This window comes from Panicum virgatum, chromosome 6N (genome assembly GCF_016808335.1).
Source record: "Panicum virgatum strain AP13 chromosome 6N, P.virgatum_v5, whole genome shotgun sequence".
NCBI lineage: Eukaryota > Viridiplantae > Streptophyta > Magnoliopsida > Poales > Poaceae > Panicum > Panicum virgatum.
The window spans coordinates 38,235,946-38,256,669 of record NC_053150.1 but is presented as its reverse complement, the minus strand read 5'-3'; the positions used below and the strand labels follow the sequence as shown (position 1 = coordinate 38,256,669).

The 20,724-nt window shown below is 44.4% G+C and overlaps 1 protein-coding gene across 1 annotated transcript; it reads left to right on the top strand.

Annotated features, from left to right (window-relative positions):
* Window positions 1-250: 250 nt before the first annotated feature.
* On the top strand, window positions 251-1,069 carry LOC120680260 (E3 ubiquitin-protein ligase MBR1-like). The gene is made up of 3 exons (XM_039961872.1): window positions 251-409; window positions 491-646; window positions 735-1,069. Exons 1-3 carry the CDS (start codon window positions 377-379, stop codon window positions 858-860), a joined length of 315 nt encoding a protein of 104 aa, XP_039817806.1. The 5' UTR covers window positions 251-376; the 3' UTR covers window positions 861-1,069.
* Window positions 1,070-20,724: the final 19,655 nt, after the last annotated feature.

The window sequence follows — 20,724 nt, the reverse complement described above, 5'->3', positions numbered from 1 at the left end:
ATTGTCCAGGAATCACAGTCTTTCCCTTAAACCCATGCCGGCTACGTGTTCACCAAACACGCTGGGTGGTAAGCCTTTTGTGAGCGGATCCGCAAGTATTTTCTTTGTGCTTATATGCTCAAGAGTAATGAAGTGATCCTGGATTTTCTCTTTCACAACATAAAACTTTATGTCAATGTGTTTGGCAGCACCACTTGACTTATTGTTGTGAGCATAGAACACTGCAGGTTCATTGTCGTAGTATATTCTGAGTGGTCTTTGAATGTTGTTTACCACTCTTAAAGCGGGTATGAATTTCTTTAACCATTCTACCTGCCCCGAGGCCTAATTGGTCTCTTACGAATCAAGAGCATCAGCTGCTGACCCCCACAGAGACATGAGACTGGACATTGACAACATGAGTTACGAGGTAAATACAACATTTTGCTTCTTCCCTCTTGCTCTTCAAATTTGAGCCTTTCTTCTAACTTTACCTTTGGATTGCCCACAGGACCTGTTGGCTTTAGGAGAATTTATGGGTAATGTCAACACAGGCTTGGCTGATGAAAAAATTTTGAAGTGTGTGAGAGAAGTGGTCTGCTGCAGCTCTGACCAAACGCAAAACGATCTAGATGACCAAGATGACGGGAGATGTGTCATTTGCCTGGTACATTTTTGCAATACCTCTTAAACTGATGTCTATATAACCATGTCCCTAAACTGTTGAATTCTGACTGATGGATGCGTTATGGCAGGAGGATTACAAAGATAAGGATGTGCTGGGAACACTAAAATGCAACCATGACTTCCACGCTGATTGCATCAAGAAGTGGCTGCAGACAAAGAATTCATGCCCGGTGTGCAAAGCAGCTGCGGCTTAGGACACCAGTGGAGCACCAATTGTGCTCCTCGATCCATTGATTTTAGGCTCAGGTCATATTATCCCATTTTATTCTTTCCCCCCTAGCAATGTAAATAAATGCTAAGGTGATGAATCGATTATTGCATGGGTTGCAGTAAGCCCAAATTCTTTTGTTGTAGTGTAACAATCAAGTTAAAGTAAATTAACCATCAAGTGGTTACATGCTCATGTCGTGACTTTTGAATTTGCCGACACTTTTGAAACTTTAATTTAGTTGCGAGGTTCGTTTCTGCCAGCCTTACCTCTCCTGGATTATAGGTTTGGTGCGAGAACTCTAAGATCACAGTTATACTCGATGGTGAAGTTGCTTAGAGGCAAGCATTGGTGTATGGTTACTTTTGTTACAAGCTGCTTGCAAGTAGACCGGCATCACTACTTGCAAAAATGTCGTCAACATACATGATAAGGAAAATAAATTTCCCACTTTTAAATTTTGCATAAATGCAATTGTCCTCATCATTCTCTTTAAATCTAAATTTCCTAATGGTTTCATCAAACTTTAAATACCACTGCCTAGAGACTTGTTTTAATACATAAATGGATTTCTTTAGGCGGCATCCCATACGTTCTATCATTCCTCACGAAACAATTGCCAATAACTAGGCATACGGGGACAACCGGTGGCACAATACGTACTCTCCCTATATATACTAGTCGTTCTTACGTTCAAAGCTTACGTAACGTGGTTAGCGTACCTGCAGACAAACACAAGATAAAAAGAGATATACAATTCTATTTCTGGACCCTTCGTGCCAGCACACACGAACGGTCCCCATGTATCCTACGCCATACGGGTAACGCATATGTAGTTTCCCACATATTCACATATACATTACCATCCACTATAGAGATGGCACCCAAACGTTCGACGCTGAATGAGCAGCGCTTCATACGTTACCGAGGCAACGTATTCACTTCCCGTATAAATCGCCTTACTGGACACCCAAGGGTACACGTGTCCCAAGGTACATGGTTATGTCTAACCACATAACAAGTCTTCACCTCGTAACATTGCCTTACGAGATGGCCGTGATTACAATCACACTGTGGGAAATCCGCACTCCATATCAGGCGGCAGATAGCGACAGGCTCGTTTGAATTGAACCTTATCACCTCCTCGTATGCTCATCATACGGGACCCGCACACGTATGAAACACGTGAGCTATTCTAAAGGACTACCAAGAATGCTTACCTTGCTCACCTGAGCGTAGGTGCGTCGTTACAGAATATTAGATACCAGTTGTGCAAGAAAGTAAGTTTTAACAGAATGTAAAGTGCTGGAAGTGCTGGAATAAAATAGATATATAGATGCCACCATAGCTAATAAAACCTAGATAGGGCATACGAGCTATCTATCTTATTCATTAGCGCAACTAGCGTCGAGTTTTCGAAACCACCAAATTGGCAAGACAGTTGTCAGTTTTAAACTAAATTAAGCATGCAAGTAATCATCCCCAGTGCGTTTCAGCTCTGATATCAGCTGTGACAGAACCGCCCAAATTAAACCAGCTTAAGTGTGCTAACTATCATCTTAATGGTTAATTAAGTTACTATGCACTTAAAACGGTGTAATCCGGTCATCTGTCGGGTTAAGGATCGAAAAACACTAGAAGTCTCGCACGAAGACGAGCACAGATGATTACAAGCAGGCAAAAGTTCTCAAAATTAATTTACAATGCAGAGTTTTACAAACAAGTTTACGTAAAATATTAGAGTTCAAAATGCAGCAGAAATTAAATAGAAGTTTAGTTTAGAAAAACAACGATTACTACGATGACGTGAGGACGTCACATCGAGCCCACCGATGTGAATCCTGGTTAGCTCCAGCCAGCAGTAGTTACCTGAAAACATGGTGACAATAAACCCTGAGTATACTAATACTCAGCAAGACTTACCCGACATGGGTATACTTAGCCCACTATCTAGACATGCGAGCTTTTTGGCTTTGGAGTTTATTTTGCGGAAAAACTACTAATAGTGGATCCTTACTTTCAATATTTTAGCTCAAATTTAATTTCACAAGTACCAACTAGATTTGTCTGAATATCTAAAGCAAGCATGGTTGATCACATTGTATTTTCCAAGACTATCATAAACATATCTCATCACATTGCCATTCTCGTTCCACTTGTTTACTACGATGTGACTGAGAGATCAAGGCTCTCATAACCGTGAGTCACGGTGAATCGGTCCGATTTAACCTTGCAAGATGGACCTAACTCATACGACACATGCAAACCACGTCGGGCCACACGCGTCAACTGTTCTCGTCATTACCACGTCACCTAAACCACGCCTGCCAAAACCCGGGTGAAGGGCCCCTCTCAGTGAACTCCCAGAGTACCCGGAGGCGACATACACTCCAACACCCGCCATCATTCCACTCCCAGAGTAGTAGGTCGCAGTTCGAGCTATCGTTGTAAATCAGGTCTACAGCTTACCGGTTTCGACTACCTCCTACTTCCGGCATATGGTTAGTACTGTTCAATCCTCGATCAACGTGCCAACAACGGTACGGTTCTCAATCGACACAGGCGGAGGTCCACTTTCCATACATTCCATATCCATAATCCAATTCCTCTCCGCCCGGTCTCCATTCTTTTTATTTCACAGATTCATTCTCAAACCACTTTGCCATAAGTAACAAGGACCTATAGCTCGCGAGTGACAGGAATCACTCGACTTCTACCGAGTCCTAATTAAGCATGGCAGTACTAACGACCTTGTTGGTGCTCCTTAAGTACCCATTTTATTATACAATTAAGAGAGGTTTTGGTAAATTCTTCGGGATGATTCATGTACTAACCCGCCACTTGGCACCCGAACTTGACCGTTTTCGATTTTGTCTTGGATTTTGGAGCATGTTGTATTTTGGCAGGAAATTGGACATTTTTCGGAGATGTTTCGACGAGACCCATGATCACGCAATAACACGAAGGAAGACGAAGGCCAAAGCCCAAGCAAAGGACCAAAGGCCATGACGACTAGAAGCCCGTTCATGCACATCCACCCTCCAATGAAGCCCAAAGGACAAAGCCCACAAGATGAGATCGAGATACTTCGGGGCTAAGCAAAGTAAATAGAGATTTAAGGAAGGATTCTCCGTCCTATCCTTTCCCTCGAAGAAATCTCGAAGATAACGACGTCCAACGGGGTGCAATCGTGAAAGGTATAAACTCCAGAAGACTTGGGGAGAAAGGAGGATGCGAGGCGGCGAGAAAATGGGCTAGGCCGGCCGGCCTGGGCCCATTGAGCCGGCCGGCCCAGGCCCTTTATAGTGAGTCTCGGCCTCCCCTTCGACCTAGGGTTTCCTGAGGCTATTTAAAGACCCCTCCCACAGGCTCACGCGGAGAGCATTCGGGGAGACGACGTTAAGGAGCAGAATCGAGTTAGACACAAGAGGAAGGCAATATCAGAGGCCTCATCGTCCCTCGGCGCCGCTGCAAGTTGGAGGACAGCAAGGGATCCATCCCTTGCCGGAGATTTTGTCACCATGATCGACTACGCTTCGCCTAGCTTCATGGGGTAAAGTCCTCGTTTGTTCATGGGGTTGTAGGGAGATCTTGAGTTGTAATTGCCAAATCCTTTATGAGATTGATCTATCCCGATTCTTGTTGATGATGCTTTGATGCTTAATAGTTCGCGACTTGGCTTTGGGTTTGCTTTGCTCTTGCATGGTTTACTTAGATTACATCAACTATCGTGTTCTTGTTGATTCGTTACCGATTATCCTCGTGTAGTGATAGTATGCGGGAGGGAAAGGTTTTGATCTTGGAACACACCTTTGGTAGATTAGATCCGTTGTTCGTTGCTTGGCGATTACATCTCTAGTGATCCTAGACCCTATGGACAAATGCTCTTCATATCTTGTGCACACACCTATCATTGCTCACTAATCCAGATTAGATTAGATTGGTTAGATTAGATCTATTTTACACTCAAACACTCAATATAGATCTTCTACCAACGTCATTAGTGCTTAGTTAAGCATAGTAATACACTTGTTCCGTGGATTGATAAACCTTGGGGGAATACTCTAAGGGAAAAGCTACACGATCCGTGCACTTGCGGTATGTAAATTGGTGCTCTAAGGAGCGTCAACAAGCTTTTCTGGCGCCGTTGCCGGGGAACAAGCGATTTTGCTATGTTTAACTTTGTATTAATTTTGTTGGTTACTAACACCTAACCTTTTCCCTAGAAATTTTTTGTTTTTTTTGTTTTGATTGTCTAGATGGCCCATCTCATTCAACACGTGGAGGAAGGAGAAAAATCACTAAGGGGTTATGCAAGCCCGCGATCGGAGGACTTCGACATGCAATAATCAGATTCGGTGTTGCGAGTCACTGAGTATGAGATCAAACCTCAAATCATCAAGATGGCGGCGGCAAACCCCTTTAGAGGAGATGAGACAGACAACCCATATAGACATATCAAGTGGTTCACAATGCTATGCAACACGGTACAACAAGACGGAGTTCCGCTAGCTTGGTTTAGATAGAATCTTTTCCCATACTCACTTGCGGAAGAAGCGAGAAGATGGTTTGCACTTGCATCCTTCGAGGTAAAAGGAAATTGGGATGACTTGATGAAGAAATTTTGCGAGCGGTTCTTTTCGTTAAGCAAGGTTCAACATATTCGGAAGCAAGTGATCAACTTCGCGCAAGGAGAAGAAGAAGGGATAGATCAAGCGTGGGATAGATTCAATGGATTGATTGAACAAGGACCGAAGCTCGGATTTTCCGGTGATGTACTCTTGCATACCTTTTACTTTTCCCTAACCCCCGAGTGCATGCAGTTTGTTCAAATGTGTGCAGGAGGAGATCTCATGGAGAAAATACTCACGAAAGCCGCCCAACTCCTACAAAAAATCAGCAAGGGTGCGGCCATGCGAAGAGATTGGGAAAAACGATGTTCGGCAAGCTCCGAGCAAAAATCTCAAGTGCGGGTGCTTGCTGGAATTTTCAGAAAAGAGACATCGGAAGTGAGGGAAGAACAACCGAAGTATGGGAAAGTCATAGAGAAAAACCACGATGAAGGAGCATCGATCCGAAGTGCAACAAAAAATGACCCGGAAAAGAAAGGAAGAACCTTGGGCACCGCCAAATCGCTAAGGGAATTCGAGCAAATGGATTGGATACCAATTGACTTCGGAAGATTGTTCGACAAAGCAAGACCGCATCCGAATCAGCGAGGAATGACGAAGGTGATAGCGGAAGACTTTCCGCCGGATAATCACATGGGATATACATTTGGCAAGGAATCGGCCGGTGATATTATTCGGAAATTTTTGAAGAAAAAGAGGAAGAGATTGACTTGGACGAAGTGCTGGAGGTCAAAAGGATCATGGGAGTGAAATCGGAATCATCACCCTACGCGCACATAGCCCAAGTATATGTGATTGGAAGCGATCAAGGCGAAGGAAATCCATCACCCACACCTCGTGTTGACTACATGATTGACGGAATAAAATGTTGCAATGTTTTATGTGACGTTGGCGCCCATGTTAGTGTGATGAGTTCCAAGGTTTATGCTATACTTTTTAACGAAACACCGAACCTAGATGCTACAATCATTAAATTGATCATGGGAGATGGTAGATTAATCAAACCGCTAGGAGTGCTTAGAAATCTAAATGTTGCCATAGCGGGTAAAGAAATTCCTACTGACTTTTTTGTGATTAATGCTAGTGATGATGAACATGAAAGCATAATCCTTGGAAAACCCTTTCTCAATCTAGTAAATGCTATTCTAGATGTTGGAAAAGGGATTGTCACTTTTGATATAGATGGAGAGAAGCACACTTTCAAATTTCATTCAAAACTGTCTTGTGCTTTACCTCTACCTCTTGATAATGAAGGGGTAGAGAGCATTCGTTTCATTGATTCTTTCAGGGATCCTCTCCAACACGCTTTGGAGAATGGGGATGCTCAAGATAATCAAGATTGAGAACTAGCGGAAACAATGGAAGAGTTGAAGCCGCAACACGGGAATTCGGAGGAAGAAAAATTTGAAGACATTGGAGAATTAGATCAAGAAGAGGATGGTGTGCCTGATGTTGAGATGAAGCCGCTCCCGAAGGGATTGAAATATGAATTTTTGGGAGATGGCAAGACTTTTCCGGTGATTGTTAGCGACGAATTGAGCCTGGAAGAGATGGAGAAGTTGCTGAATTTATTGAAGAAACACAAAAAGGTGATCGGCTACTCGATTAATGACTTGAAAGGTATTAGCTCCGCTTTTTGCACACATCATATACACCTCGAGGAGCAATACAAGCCGGTCGTAGAGCATCAAAGAAGGTTGAGCCATGCTATGCGTGATGTGGTGAAGAAGGAGGTTATCAAATTGTTGAATGCCGGAATAATATACCCCGTGCCACATAGTGAATGGGTAAGCCCCGTGCATTGTGTTCCGAAGAAAGGAGGACTCACGGTTGTGAAAAATGAGAAGGAGCAATTAATACCGCAAAGAACCATCACAGGATGGAGGATGTGCATCGATTATAGAAAATTGAATAAGGCAATGAGGAAGGATCATTTTCCACTACCATTCATTGACGAGATGCTAGAAAGGTTGGCAAAGCATTCACACTTTTGTTACCTTGATGGATACTCGGGATTCTTCCAAATACCTATTCATCCGAATGATCAACATAAGACCACATTTACTTGCCCGTATGGAACTTTTGCATATCGGAGGATGCCTTTTGGATTATGCAATGTGCCCGCTTCTTTTCAAAGGTGCATGATGTCTATATTTTCAGATTTCATATAAGAGATTATGGAGGTATTCATGGATGATTTCTCGGTGCATGGTACTAGCTTTGATAATTGCTTGGCAAATTTGGAGAAAGTTATTAAAAGATGTGGAGAGGTTGATCTTGTCCTCAATCGGGAGAAGTGTCATTTCATGGTGAAAGAAGGAATTGTTCTCGGTCATGTTATCTCCGAGAGAGGGATAGAGGTGGACAAAGCAAAGATAGAAACCGTGGAGAAATTGCCACCACCTACGGACATCAAATCTTTGAGGAGCTTCCTCGGTCATGCCGGATTCTGTAGGAGGTTCATAAAGGATTTTTCAAAAATCACCAAGCCATTGACACAACTTCTCCAGAAAGATGTGGAATACACCTTCGATAGTGATTGTCTTCATGCCTTTCGAACACTCAAGCAATCTCTCATAAGTGCTCCTATCATGCAACCTCCGGATTGGAATATACCTTTTGAAATCATGTGTGATGCAAGCGACTACTCCGTAGGAGCCGTTCTTGGACAAAGAAGAGAGGGGAAGGTAAATGCTATCTACTACGCAAGCAAGACTCTCAATGAAGCCCAAGTTAATTATGCAACAACAGGAGAAAGAATTGCTTGCCGTGGTATTCGCCTTCGAAAAATTCAGATCATACATAGTAAATTCAAAGGTGATAGTTTATATCGACCATGCGGCAATCAAGTATCTCTTGTCCAAGAAAGATGCTAAGCCACGCTTGATTTGATGGATCCTATTGCTACAAGAATTCGATGTGGAGATAAGGGATAAGAAAGGGGCAGAGAACGTTGTGGCCGACCACCTATCGAGGATGAACCATGGAGATGATGGAAAAGAACCTATCGAGGACCAAATGAGAGATGATCACCTATATAGAATTCTCGACCAAGATAGTTGGATGAATGATATAATAAGGGCAATAAAAGGGATGCCCTTATATCACTTGGAAAAGAATGCAAAGAAAAGAGTGATCGCGGAAAGAAGAAAATACTATTGGGATCCACCATACTTATATAGATATGGAGAAGATGGAGTCCTAATAAGATGCATACCGAGGGAGGAACGTGAAGAAGTTCTAAGAAAGTGTCACTCGTCGGGATATGGAGAACATTATGGGCACTTTAGAACTCAAGCTAAGGTATGGGCTAGTGGATTCTATTGGCACGAGATGCATGAAGACGCGAAAAGATTTGTTTCGACTTGTCCGGAATGCCAAAGGACGGGGAATATCTCGCAAAGGAATGCCATGCCGTTGAACTACAACTTGCAAATAGATCTATTTGATGTCTGGGGAATCGATTTCATGGGACCATTCGTGAACTCACATGGGTTTGAGCATATATTGGTGATGGTGGACTATGTTTCAAAGTGGGTTGAAGCTATGCCATGTCGGAAGGCATCAACGGAGGAGTCCATACACATGATTAAATCGGTTATCTTCCCTCGATATGGCATCCCGAGAATCTTGATAAGTGATGGAGGAACACACTTCACGGTCAAAGATTTTGGTAAATGCTTGAAGAAATTGGGAATTGAACATAGAGTGTCCACGGCTTATCACCCCCAAACAAACGGACAAGCGGAAACTTCGAACAAGCAATTGAAGGACATTTTAAAGAAGACTGTGATAAAAGGAGGAAAAGATTGGTCGAAGAGACTAGATGATGCACTATAGGCATGTCGTACGGCACATAAAACCCCGATTGGTATGACTCCTTATCAATTTGTTTATGGAAAAACATGCCACTTGCCGGTTGAGTTAGAACATAAGGCGTATTGGGCGATGAAGGAGATGAACTTTGATACGGAAGCTGCTGGAATTAAAAGGAGAATCCAAATAAGCGAATTGGAGGAGTTAAGATTGAAAGCGTACAATAGTGCAATAATTTACAAAGAAAGGATGAAGAGATGGTACGACAAGCGATTAGAACACAAGGAATTCAAAGAAGGAGACAAGGTCCTACTCTACAATTCAAGATTCAAACTCTTTGGCAAAGGAAAATTGCAAAGCAAATGGGATGGACCATACGTCGTACACTCGGTTTCACCCACGGGAGCGGTGACAATCATGGATGTGAAAGGCGACCAATATGTGGTGAACGGACAGCGACTAAAGGTATTCTTGGAGCCCGACGTCGTGCCCCATCATTACATCGACATATATACCATGGATGAGAAACCGGAACGTCAAGCCTAACGACGTTAAGCAAGGTAAGTTTGTAAATATTCTCTTTTAGGTTTTACTTTCGTAGTTTTATTTTTATTCTGGATGAACTTTGAGCAAAACATAGGCTCATAATTTGTTGGTGGGCACCTCGAAAAAAGTTGGAGTCCAGGGGGGCGAAAAACCCCCTGGGCCGGCCGGCCCAACACCCCTAGGCCGGCCGGCCTGAGCCTCCTCGTGCGCGACTCGGTCTCGATTTTTGGTAGGTACGAGATAAGGAAATTTTAAACCCGTGCCTTATAGATTTCGTAGGCCAAATATGCAGAGATATTAGACTTCTCATCCAAGCCTTTTCAGGACTTAAATAGAGGCGCGGTTTAGATCTATTCTCTCATACTTTTCAATCTACACCACCACCTCGTGAGAGACATCAACAATGGCCATTCCAACGAGCGCAAGAGCCATGATTGCAGCAATGGAGATCAAGGAGAGGGGCATGGCACCCGACACCCCCACGCCAAACTAGTAGATGCCTAGCCCCATCTCGGCAACCGCTGCGCCGCCCCTCCTTGTCGAAGCAAAGCGATGTGAAGCGAAGGCCCCTCCGAAGAAATTTAACACCCAAGCACGGATGAGCGTCGGAGGGAAGGGCCTTCTGTGGTGCAAGAAGAAGCTAGCTCAAGCCCAAAGGGAGGTCGTCGTCATCAGCGACGAAGACGAGGGCGAGAAGCGACAAGACAAAGAGCCACCCGCACCTAGGCGTTCCTTGCGCCTTCTCGGAGTTAAAAGGAAAAACTACATCGAGCACACCCCAGAGCCAAAGGATTATGCGGGGGACAGCGATTGGGAGAGCTACATGAGCCCCGGTTCATGGGGCGCCACCGGTCGTGACTACGATGATGATTGGTCGGGGTGGGCCGAAGAGGAGAGAAGGGAGGAAGACGACCCCTCCGGAGGTGACAGCGGCAAGGAGAAGGAGAAGGACGACGACGAGCCTGAGGACGACGACCCCAACCGTGGCGGCCATCACTTCGGGTGTTGTTTCAAGTGCCGCAATGAAATCGCGGATCTCCACGCCACCATCGATAGGTGTCACGATCGAATCGTGGCAATGGATCGAAGGATGGATGACATCGAGCGCTTGGTCGAAGGAGATTACAACTTCCTTCTCCACAACATAAGGAAGTTATTCGGGATGGTCGGAGATCTACAAAAGCAAGGAGGAGGAGGGCGCCCTAGATGCTATTGCCCTAGGTGCCGTTGAGAACACCGACGAGCGTCACACCCGTCTTTTATATCATTGCAATGAGGATGCCGCATAATCTAAGCATGGGGGGAGAGGTGTGACGGCTCGTAGATTGAATTTTGTTAGTCTTTGTTTAGTCGAAAGTTCGTCGTGTGCATGTCTTTAATTTTGTTTGTGTGAGAGTCATAGTCTAGCGTTGTGTGCTTTATTTTTTGCATGTGTGAGAGTGAGTCTTAAATTAGTGTTGAGTCATGAAAACAAAATAAAAAGAGTCCTTGTTTTTTGTTGGATCGTGCAATTTTATTTATGCATTCAGTTTTACTTTATTTTCTTTAAAGCAATTGTTAACGAGCGTTGTCATGAAAATAAATTCTTATTTGTAGAGCTTAGTAAATTATTCGTCCATGTTAATACCCCCACTTGAGCTTTGATCTAGCGCTTGGTTTTGATTACGCTTGTGAGTAAGGCATGATTGGAGGACTTTAATTTCATAAAAAATAATAAAACCCCTACAAACATAAGGTTGATCAAGTTCTTGACAAGTTGAGAGTAAAAATCTTATCATCCACAAGCTATATTCGTTCCACCATAAGTATTGGATGTACATTGAGTTGAGTTAGGATTTCTTTCTCTTGGGAGTTTTAATTTCGAGCAATGATCATGTCCGTATTTTTCATCTCTGAATTGCTAGCCCCGTCAATATTCGGTAATGAGAATTCCTCATTTGAACAACTCATGAAATCTACCGGATTCCAAAACCCGAATCTGAGATTATCTTGTTTATTATCATCTTCCTTGACCACAACCCAATTATGAGTATACGTTCTGTTCCTGCGCATGAGTTGTATAAAACATAATTTTGTGATGAAGAAAGGAAGGAGTACTGGAAAGACGGACCGAATCCGACCTGGGAAAGCCCCAGGCCGGCCGGCCTACAACCCTTGGGCCGGCCGGCCTAGGCCCCTCTGGCCTCGGCTCGGGCTCCAAAAATTCAGGGAGCTACTTCGGAGATTTGCGTATCTATGTTTTGTAGAAAGTGTCCTATGAAAAGGTTCGGAAAAGAGAAGGAAATTTCGGGAGAAAGAAAGAAAAGAAAAGAAAAAAATAATAAGAAGAGAAGAAAAGAATAAATGAAGGGATTCTATGGTTAGAGAAGTGCAAAGAGATATCACCTTGTTGTTTGAACAATATCCTCAATTCCAACCATGTGCAATCCGACAACGAGGATGACGCTTGTGCCTTGAAGTCAATCTTTTTGTATGCCTTTGCACATGTCCACCATTCTAAACCTCTTATATTATGGAGAAACTCTCATGATCATTGGCTCGGAAGGTAAGCAATCATTAGAAGGTTTTCTTAACTTGACAATATATGTATATACTTTGCTAGCCACACCTATAGCCCCACTTTATACTTGAGAGACTTTTGGGAGATGAGAGTTTGCAAATAATAATAGGATAGCCACTTATATCGAGAGACATGAAAGGACTTGTGCAAGAATTTTTGGTCTAACCTTTGTTGCAAGGTATTTTGATTCTAAAAACTAAAAAAAAGAGAAGAAAGAAAAAAACCTCCAAGGATGGCAAGAAAAGCAAGTGTTGTCGATATTCAAGTTGCCGGTTAAAGGTCAGAGTCATGGAGTAATATTGGATGAGTTTTTAAACGCCCATGATATGATTATCCTCGCTGCTCCTCTGACCTTTGTTTGAAGAAATATTGTTAGACTTGTGTGCATAAGTAAATTTTGCAGTTTGAGCACTTTCGAGCAACCCATGGAAGGACTTGATGATTTGATTTGCTCGAGGATGAGCAAAAGCTAAGCATGGGGGGAATGTTGGCGCTCCTTAAGTACCCATTTTGTTATACAATTAAGAGAGGTTTTCGTAAATTCCTCGGGATGATTCATGTACTAACCCGCCACTTGGCACCCGAACTTAGACCGTTTTCGATTTTTGTCCTGGATTTTGGATCATGTTGTATTTTGGCAGGAAATTGGACATTTTCGGAGATGTTTTGACGAGACCCATGATCACGCAATAACACGAAGGAAGACGAAGGCCAAAGCCCAAGCAAAGGACCAAAGGCCATGATGACTATAAGCCCGTTCATGCACATCCACCCTCCAATGAAGCCCAAAGGACAAACCTCACAAGATGAGATCGAGATACTTCGGGGCTAAGCAAAGTAAATAGAGATTTAAGGAAGGATTCTCCGTCCTATCCATTCCCTCGAAGAAATCTCGAAGATAATGACGTCCAACGGGGTGCAATTGTGAAAGGTATAAACTCCAGAAGACTTGGGGAGAAAGGAGGACGCGAGGCGGTGAGAAAATGGGCTAGGCCGGTCGGCCTGAGCCCATTGAGCTGGCCGGCCCAGGCCCTTTACAGGGAGTCTCGGCCTCCCCTTCGACCTAGGGTTTCCTGAGGCTATTTAAAGACCCCTCCCACAGGCTCACGCGGAGAGCATTCGGGGAGACGACGTCAAGGAGCAGAATCGAGTTAGACACAAGAGGAAGGCAACATCAGAGGCCTCATCGTCCCTCGGCACCGCTGCAAGTTGGAGGATAGCAAGGGATCCATCCCTTGCCGGAGATTTCGTCACCATGATCGACTACGCTTTGCCTAGCTTCATGGGGTAAAGTCCTCGTTTGTTCATGGGGTTGTAAGGAGATCTTGAGTTGTAATTGCCAAATCCTTTATGAGATTGATCTATCTCGATTCTTGTTGATGATGCTTTGATGCTTAGTAGTTCGCGACTTAGCTTTGGGTTTGCTTTGCTCTTGCATGGTTTACTTAGATTACATCAACTATTGTGTTCTTGTTGATTCGTTACCGATTATCCTCGTGTAGTGACAGTATGCGGGAGGGAAATGTTTTGATCTTGGAACACACCTCTGGTAGATTAGATCCGTTCTTCGTTGCTTGGCGATTACATCTCTAGTGATCCTAGACCCTATGAACAAATGCTCTTCATATCTTGTGCACACACCTATCATTGATCACTAATCCAGATTAGATTAGATTGGTTAGATTAGATCTATTTCACACTCAAACACTCAATATAGATCTTCTACCAACGTCATTAGTGCTTAGTTAAGCATAGTAATACATTTGATCCATGGATTGATAAACCTTGGGGAATACTCTAAGGGAAAAGCTACACGATCCGTGCACTTGCGGTACGTAAATTGGCGCTCTAAGGAGCGTCAACAGACCTGCACACTAGTAGAGACTCATAGGTACCTAGGGAGAAACATGCATACTAGGGTTTCATACAACTCCGAGCAACGTAAATGCACAATACTTAAATAAACATTGAATATTTAAAATTAAGGATTATGCTCCGGGGCTTGCCTGGGGTAACACTAAGTCAGTGTTAGTTAGATGATACTCGCTTAGCGAGCATCGGCCTTCGGTCAGGCACGTCGGGATCCATCCATCCGTCTTCTGATATGTCCACCAAACATCGTCTTCGGGTTCGGCTCCAACGGCACGTCCTTCACATGGTTCACCTATCGTACCTAAATGAGATGCAACAATGCAAGAGCATGAATTTAAGGAGAACAACACATGATGCATGAGTGCTCATGATGTGATGCATTTCGATACAAAGAAATTGAAGAACCGACAGATCTGACATGCATCTACTGAGTAGCCACCACAAAGAAGGTAACAGCTGAACGATTTAAGTGCTCAGGTGCGGTTCAGAAGTTCAACTCATTTTAGCCTGAAGTGTTTCCTTCAAAACAACAGCTACTAAACTATTTAGGACAATTAATCGCACATCTAGAGCACAAGGAAAACATAAAACTACGGACTTAGAATTAACTAACCACAAGAATCGGGGATAAAAACCGAAGTTAGGAACTAATTAAATATCAAAACTTAACACGCCATAAGGATCTAGTAGCACAACTTTTCTATCATGAAAAACTACTGATAAGGAGTGCATAAATAAATTACCAACATTTATTGATATAGAAAAGTATTTCTTTTAGCCCTAGAAGGGAAATCAAGCAATATTAGATCCACAAACACACAGATAGGCTATGCACCTGAAAATTTTTCAGTGGACTACACATACAAAGAGTAATCTACTGAATAAATTTCATAATTTTTAGAGCAACGGAACAACCGGTATTAAATAAACTAGCTTAAACACAAACCAATTTTTTAGCAGGGGCAAAAGTGACATTTCACAAGCATGATTATTTTTCTTCTGAAGATCTTGATTTTAGAAACTTAACAAAATTTATTTTGCATTTTTTTTTTTGCATTTTTCTATATTTTTCTGCACATTTTTAAATTTTGCAGCCGAAATAACAATTTCTGGAAACAAAATAAAACAAAAAGGGGGTCTAACAGCCGGGCCCCACACGTCAGTGGGAGCCCAGCGCCCTCCCTTGCTTCACGCGTGCCCGCGCCCATGGCCGTGGCCGGCGCGGCGGCTAGGCAAGGCGGTGGCAGCGTACTCGCCGGGACCACGGACAGGACGAGCAGGCGGCCCGGGGCCCGCGGTGGGGGCGTGGGGCCCCGCGCAGGGCAGCCCCGCGGCGTGCGCGCGCGGCGTGCAGAGCCCCCGCAGTGGCATGCGGCGGGAGTGGCGGCTCTCGGCTGTGGCGCGGCCACGCCGGCCAGCGCAGGGCCAGGTGGCGGTGCTGCGGGAGGGTCAAGCACCAGCGCAGTCGGGCGGTGCCAGCGCGCGCGGTGGCGCGGCCCTGAGGCGCGCGGGCTCTGCCCGCGGTGTGCGGCGGCGGGAGCAGGGCAGCCGACGGCGGCGCGGCACGTTCCCGGCGGCAGCGGCGCGGAAATCGAACGGGGAAGAGGTCGGGGAGGGAGAGGTCGCAGCCGAGCTCACCGTGGGCTCGATTTGGGTGGAGAAGGGCCGGGAGAGGGGGCTCGACGGAGAGGGGCGGAGGTCCGGTGGGCGGCAATGGCGGCCGGGTTCGGCGGGCTAGATTCCGGTCGGGTTTGGGCATGGGCGAGCTCGGGAACGGGTGGAGGAGGCAAAGGGCGAGGCGAGGGAGGCTCTGGAGCGAAGGATCGAGGCGGGGTGGCGAGCTATGGCCGGCGCGGCGAGCGGCGGCGCACTGCACGGGCTCGGCTCTGCTTGAGTTCGACGGGAGCTCGAGGAAGGAGAAAGAACGGACGAGATGCATCCAGGACGTGCGCGGGGATAAGGGCGGCATACGGAGGGCAAAGTTCGACGCGACGGCCGACGCGTGGCGTCGCTGGCGGCTGCCAGTTCGCCGGCATGGGCGCGCACAGGAGAACAGGAGAAGCACAGTAATGGTTTTGACCGAATTTGACTCGTGTTTGACCACCCGAAACTCAATATATGATATAGGAACTTGAAATTTGGCCAAAATAAAAGTTGTAGAGGAAGAGAAGATCTACAACTTTTGTTTTGGGCAAAAGTTGATTCGAGGCTCGGATCAAGGAGAAAAACGAGATCGAACGTAGCTAAGTCAAAAGTTACTATGCGAACTCATTTAGCGCTAATGACACGCTTAAGCCATGATTAGCAATTAAACATGTGATTAGCGAGCACGATTAACACAGGGGTGTTACAAAAAGGCAGCATGGAAGGTCTTTTTCTTTTTGTTCTGATGAACATAGTTCACTTAACCTCCATGCTGACTTTTGATTCTTTCTTCCTCTTGCACACACATAGCAATTGTCTTTTCCAGATTCCAGTTTTCAGGCAGCATGTCGTAATTATCGACAAAAGTCTCAAACTGGTCTGGTGTTGGCACTCCTTAGCCTAAACGAATTACTCCGCAAGCGCACAGAGACCGATGTATCTTTCACCTTGGAGTATTCCAGGGTATCGAATCCATGGGGGACGATAAAGCGCGACCAGACCTAGAACTAGTTCAACCGGACCCACCAGGGGAAGAGAGGTAAGTGGGCACTGGGTCTTCGGCCCTCCGTTGCACCGACACGCTCCTCAACGACTGGAGATCACTCCTGGATGGGTAGTTATCTTGTGCTCTGATCATGGCACAGAATTCCTCCATTTTGCCTAAGGGTTCAAGCCTTCCGAATCCAACTTGTGCAGTTTGGGAAACTACCCATTGGAATGGCTTGATTTCTCCCTCTAGATGATACTGGTAAAATCTCATGCCAAGATTCCATAGAAAGTATGCCGGTCGGCCGGATTCGGGCCTTCCGGTCCAAACAGTGTCCGTTTTGGGTCGATTTTGGATATATTGTTCTTGAGATCAAATATGCACCAAAACTTATGGAACTCATTAGTAATAATGGTTATGGCATGGCCATGACCTATGTTTCATGAAATCAGGTGGAGCGTTGGCGGCAAAAATCATCGATATCGACCGCCAACACCCCCCCACAGCCAGACTTTGCTCGCCTCGAGCAATAAGGTCGAAAAAGAGCGAAGCCTGGTTTCATGAACTCAAAGAATGCATAAGATTTATTTCTAAACTTTCCTCATACCTTGGATTCCAGTAGCTAACACCTTCACCTTTGAATATTGATCATCAGAACAACTCGATGGAGAACATGATTCACTTTCTTTTCTCTGTACTTGGAGGTTTTGTAAGATTTTCAAAAATAGGAGGCATGCTCTCATCTCCTTCAACCCACTCTTAGTCTCTCATTTTGTGTTTGAACCTCACTTAGGTCTTTTAGATAAAACCACTCCTACATTTAAAAAGGCTTTTGTGTGGCTCAAGGTAGGGATAGAATCGCATATCTTCCTCATTTATTTTGCTAGATCAAAGATCTTGTCTTTCAGAGATCATGCCACCTTTAGAACTTTGTTATGTACATGTGTGTGTGAGGGATGAATGTCCTTTTGAGTGGTGTTTGACTTTGGCTTCTCCATCCTTCCCCTTTGTCCTCTTTTTTTTTTTTTGCTCGAGTAAGTTTGTAGGCTCAGTCGCTTTTGTCTTTTTCTCTTTTCTTTTTTTTCAGGGGGGTGGAGAGCTTCTGGAGAACCACTTTTGATGGACTTTATTGATGAACTTGCACAGTGGATGACCAAAGTACTTGATGATCATGACATTTCTCGAAAGGCAACAATATTTGATCAAGCTCAAAATGTCAAAAGATAGCTATGTGGGTTCAATTCTATTCATGTATGGCTTTGGATAGGACTTGTATGGTTGAAAGTAAATGAGAGTTGCCTCATTTTAGCTTTTTAAAGAAAAACTCCATGACTTCGAATCAGAAAGAACATGTTTCTCATTTTGTCATATCATGAGGGTCAATAAACAAAAGTTCAAGTGATTCTATCATGCAAGTTCCAAAGGTAACAAGTACTCACATAAGAAATAAAACTTAGGCACCTTTGAAAGCCATGTGTGAATTCATCTCTTCCATGAGTTTCATTCAAATTTTAATTTATTTCAATTAGAACTGATTTGAATGAAGATCAGGAAGGAAAAGAAAGATGGGGTTGCAAACCTCCGTGAAGAATCGTCATGTTGATGTTTTGGTTAGGCACGGGACTAGGCTGGCTGGCTCTGAGTTGCATCGAAGTTTGCTCAACTTTGCCAAGGAGTTCGTTTCAGTGTTGTTTATGATGTTCATCTGCTCACTTGATGAAAATATTAGAATAGGGGTGTTGGTTGGTACACAAATGTGCACCAACCAACTAAAGCACAAGCATGAAGCATTTTATTTTAGTTTATTTTAATTTAGTATTTTTTTCAAACATACTGGGCGCTGTTGGAATAAAACATGAGAAATAAACTTGCGCCCATTATCCTAGACTAGGGTAAAGCACGTTTAAGGTCTGGCGATGATCATAGATGGGGGCTCTAGCTCGGATAACTCATAGACGTCTATTTCTTTGAGTTCCGGTAGTTCGGGCTCGGGGAATATATTCCCGTCATTGTCCTGGAGGGTTCACTAGACAAGGCCCTTCCCACTTACTTTCTAAGCTTACCAGACTGAACAAACGAAGGCGGGAAATAGAGAAGAATACCTTATTTCCCATTTTGAAATGCTTGATCTCGATTCACTTATCTTGTCATCTTTTCATCCGCTCCTTGTAGAGCTTGGAGCTGTGATAGGCCTTCTTCCTCCATTCATCCAATTCAGCCTATTGGATTTTCCTTTTAACCCCGACTGATTGGAGATCCATTTTCCCCCTCTTAATTGCCCCATGGGATCTGAAGTCAAGATCAACTGGTATACGGCAAGTTTTGCCATAGATCAGTTGGTGCAGTGTTTATCCTATCGGCGTCTTGAAGGCTGTTTGATATGCTCAGAGTGCCTCGGGTATCATGCTATTCTCTCCCCTCCCATGGCATTCACTCTCTTCCGCAGAATGTTTCTGATCTTCTTGTGAGATGTTTCTGTCTGGCCATTGGTCTAGGGGTGGTATGGAGTAGCAGCCTAGTGGTTTACTCTCAATTCGCTGAGACACTTCCTGTTGGTTTTGTCTTGTGCAGTGTGAGCCTTCACTACCAGACACGACTCTTGGAAATTCAAAGCAAGGAAATGTGATTTCCTGAACCATCTTCTTTGAATTCTTCGAGTCGACCGCAACACAGGAAGTGCCTCATCCATTTGGACTAATAGTCCATGGCCTCCAAGATGTACTTGCTCTGACATAGGGAAAGATTCACGAAGTAAACTCCCCATATGTCGATTACTTCCAACTGAAGGTTGCTCTTCAATGGCTAAGCATCAGGAAATTAAAATTCCCGTGTTTCTGACATCTTGGGCACCGCACAGATTCTTTAGCGTCTCATAACTTAGTTGGCTAGAATTGTACATTCTGCCAACCTAAGCATGGATACGGAATACTTGTAGTATCATCCTTATGGTAAGGAGTGGCATGCTCAAGAATCTTGCGGGTCTCACATAGCGGGATGCAGCGGTGGAGTAAACCAGTAGCACCGATTTTGAATGGATAGGGGTTCTCCCAAGGGTGGTATTCGCTGAGGTGAGTTTAGCCTCTTTTTATCTTCATCTTGAGATATATATCCCGTCTCCATAAAATTCACTTAATTCTCATACCTTGGTCTGGATATAGTGACCTCTAGAAGAGTATCATCTCTTGAGAAGTCAATCGGTTACTTGAATCCCTGAGAGATGAGCAGCCACACAATTTTCTGCTCCTCCCTTATCTTTGATTTTGAATTCTTGTAGGAGCAGGATCCAGCGGATGAGTCGTGGCATGACTTCCTTCTTGATCAATAGGTGCTTTAGTGTAGCATGATCCGTGTATACTATCACATTGGCACCATCCAAGAAGGAGCTGAACTTAAGGCAAATACCAATGCCATAAGTTCCTTCTCCATTGTTGCATACTGAGATCAGGTCAATGTCCTACTTGCATAGGATTTGGCATAATGCTGCTTGTCCTTGCATTGACCTGGCACTGCTTCGATGGCGTAGTCATTTGCAACGCCCGTGGCCTCGAAAGGAAATTTCCAATCGGGAGGATGTATGATGGGTGAGGAAATGAGTGCCTCATGACACTCAATGTCCGAGGACAATCTTCTCTCTGACCATAAAGTGACACTTGCCCTTATTGAGGTCAAGGTGTGTTTCTTGGCAATTGCCAGAGACTGAGAAATCATCCATGAATGCTCTCAATTTGGTCAGAGAAGGTCACCATCTTACACCTCTGAAGTAAAGCTGGTGCGTTGCAAAGACCAACGGCAT

Coding starts and splice junctions, on each gene's coding strand:
- LOC120680260 (XM_039961872.1), top strand. CDS start 377: ATGAGACTGGACATTGACAACATGAGTTACGAG. Junction 410..490: donor TTGACAACATGAGTTACGAG/GTAAATACAACA, acceptor GATTGCCCACAG/GACCTGTTGGCTTTAGGAGA. Junction 647..734: donor GGAGATGTGTCATTTGCCTG/GTACATTTTTGC, acceptor GCGTTATGGCAG/GAGGATTACAAAGATAAGGA.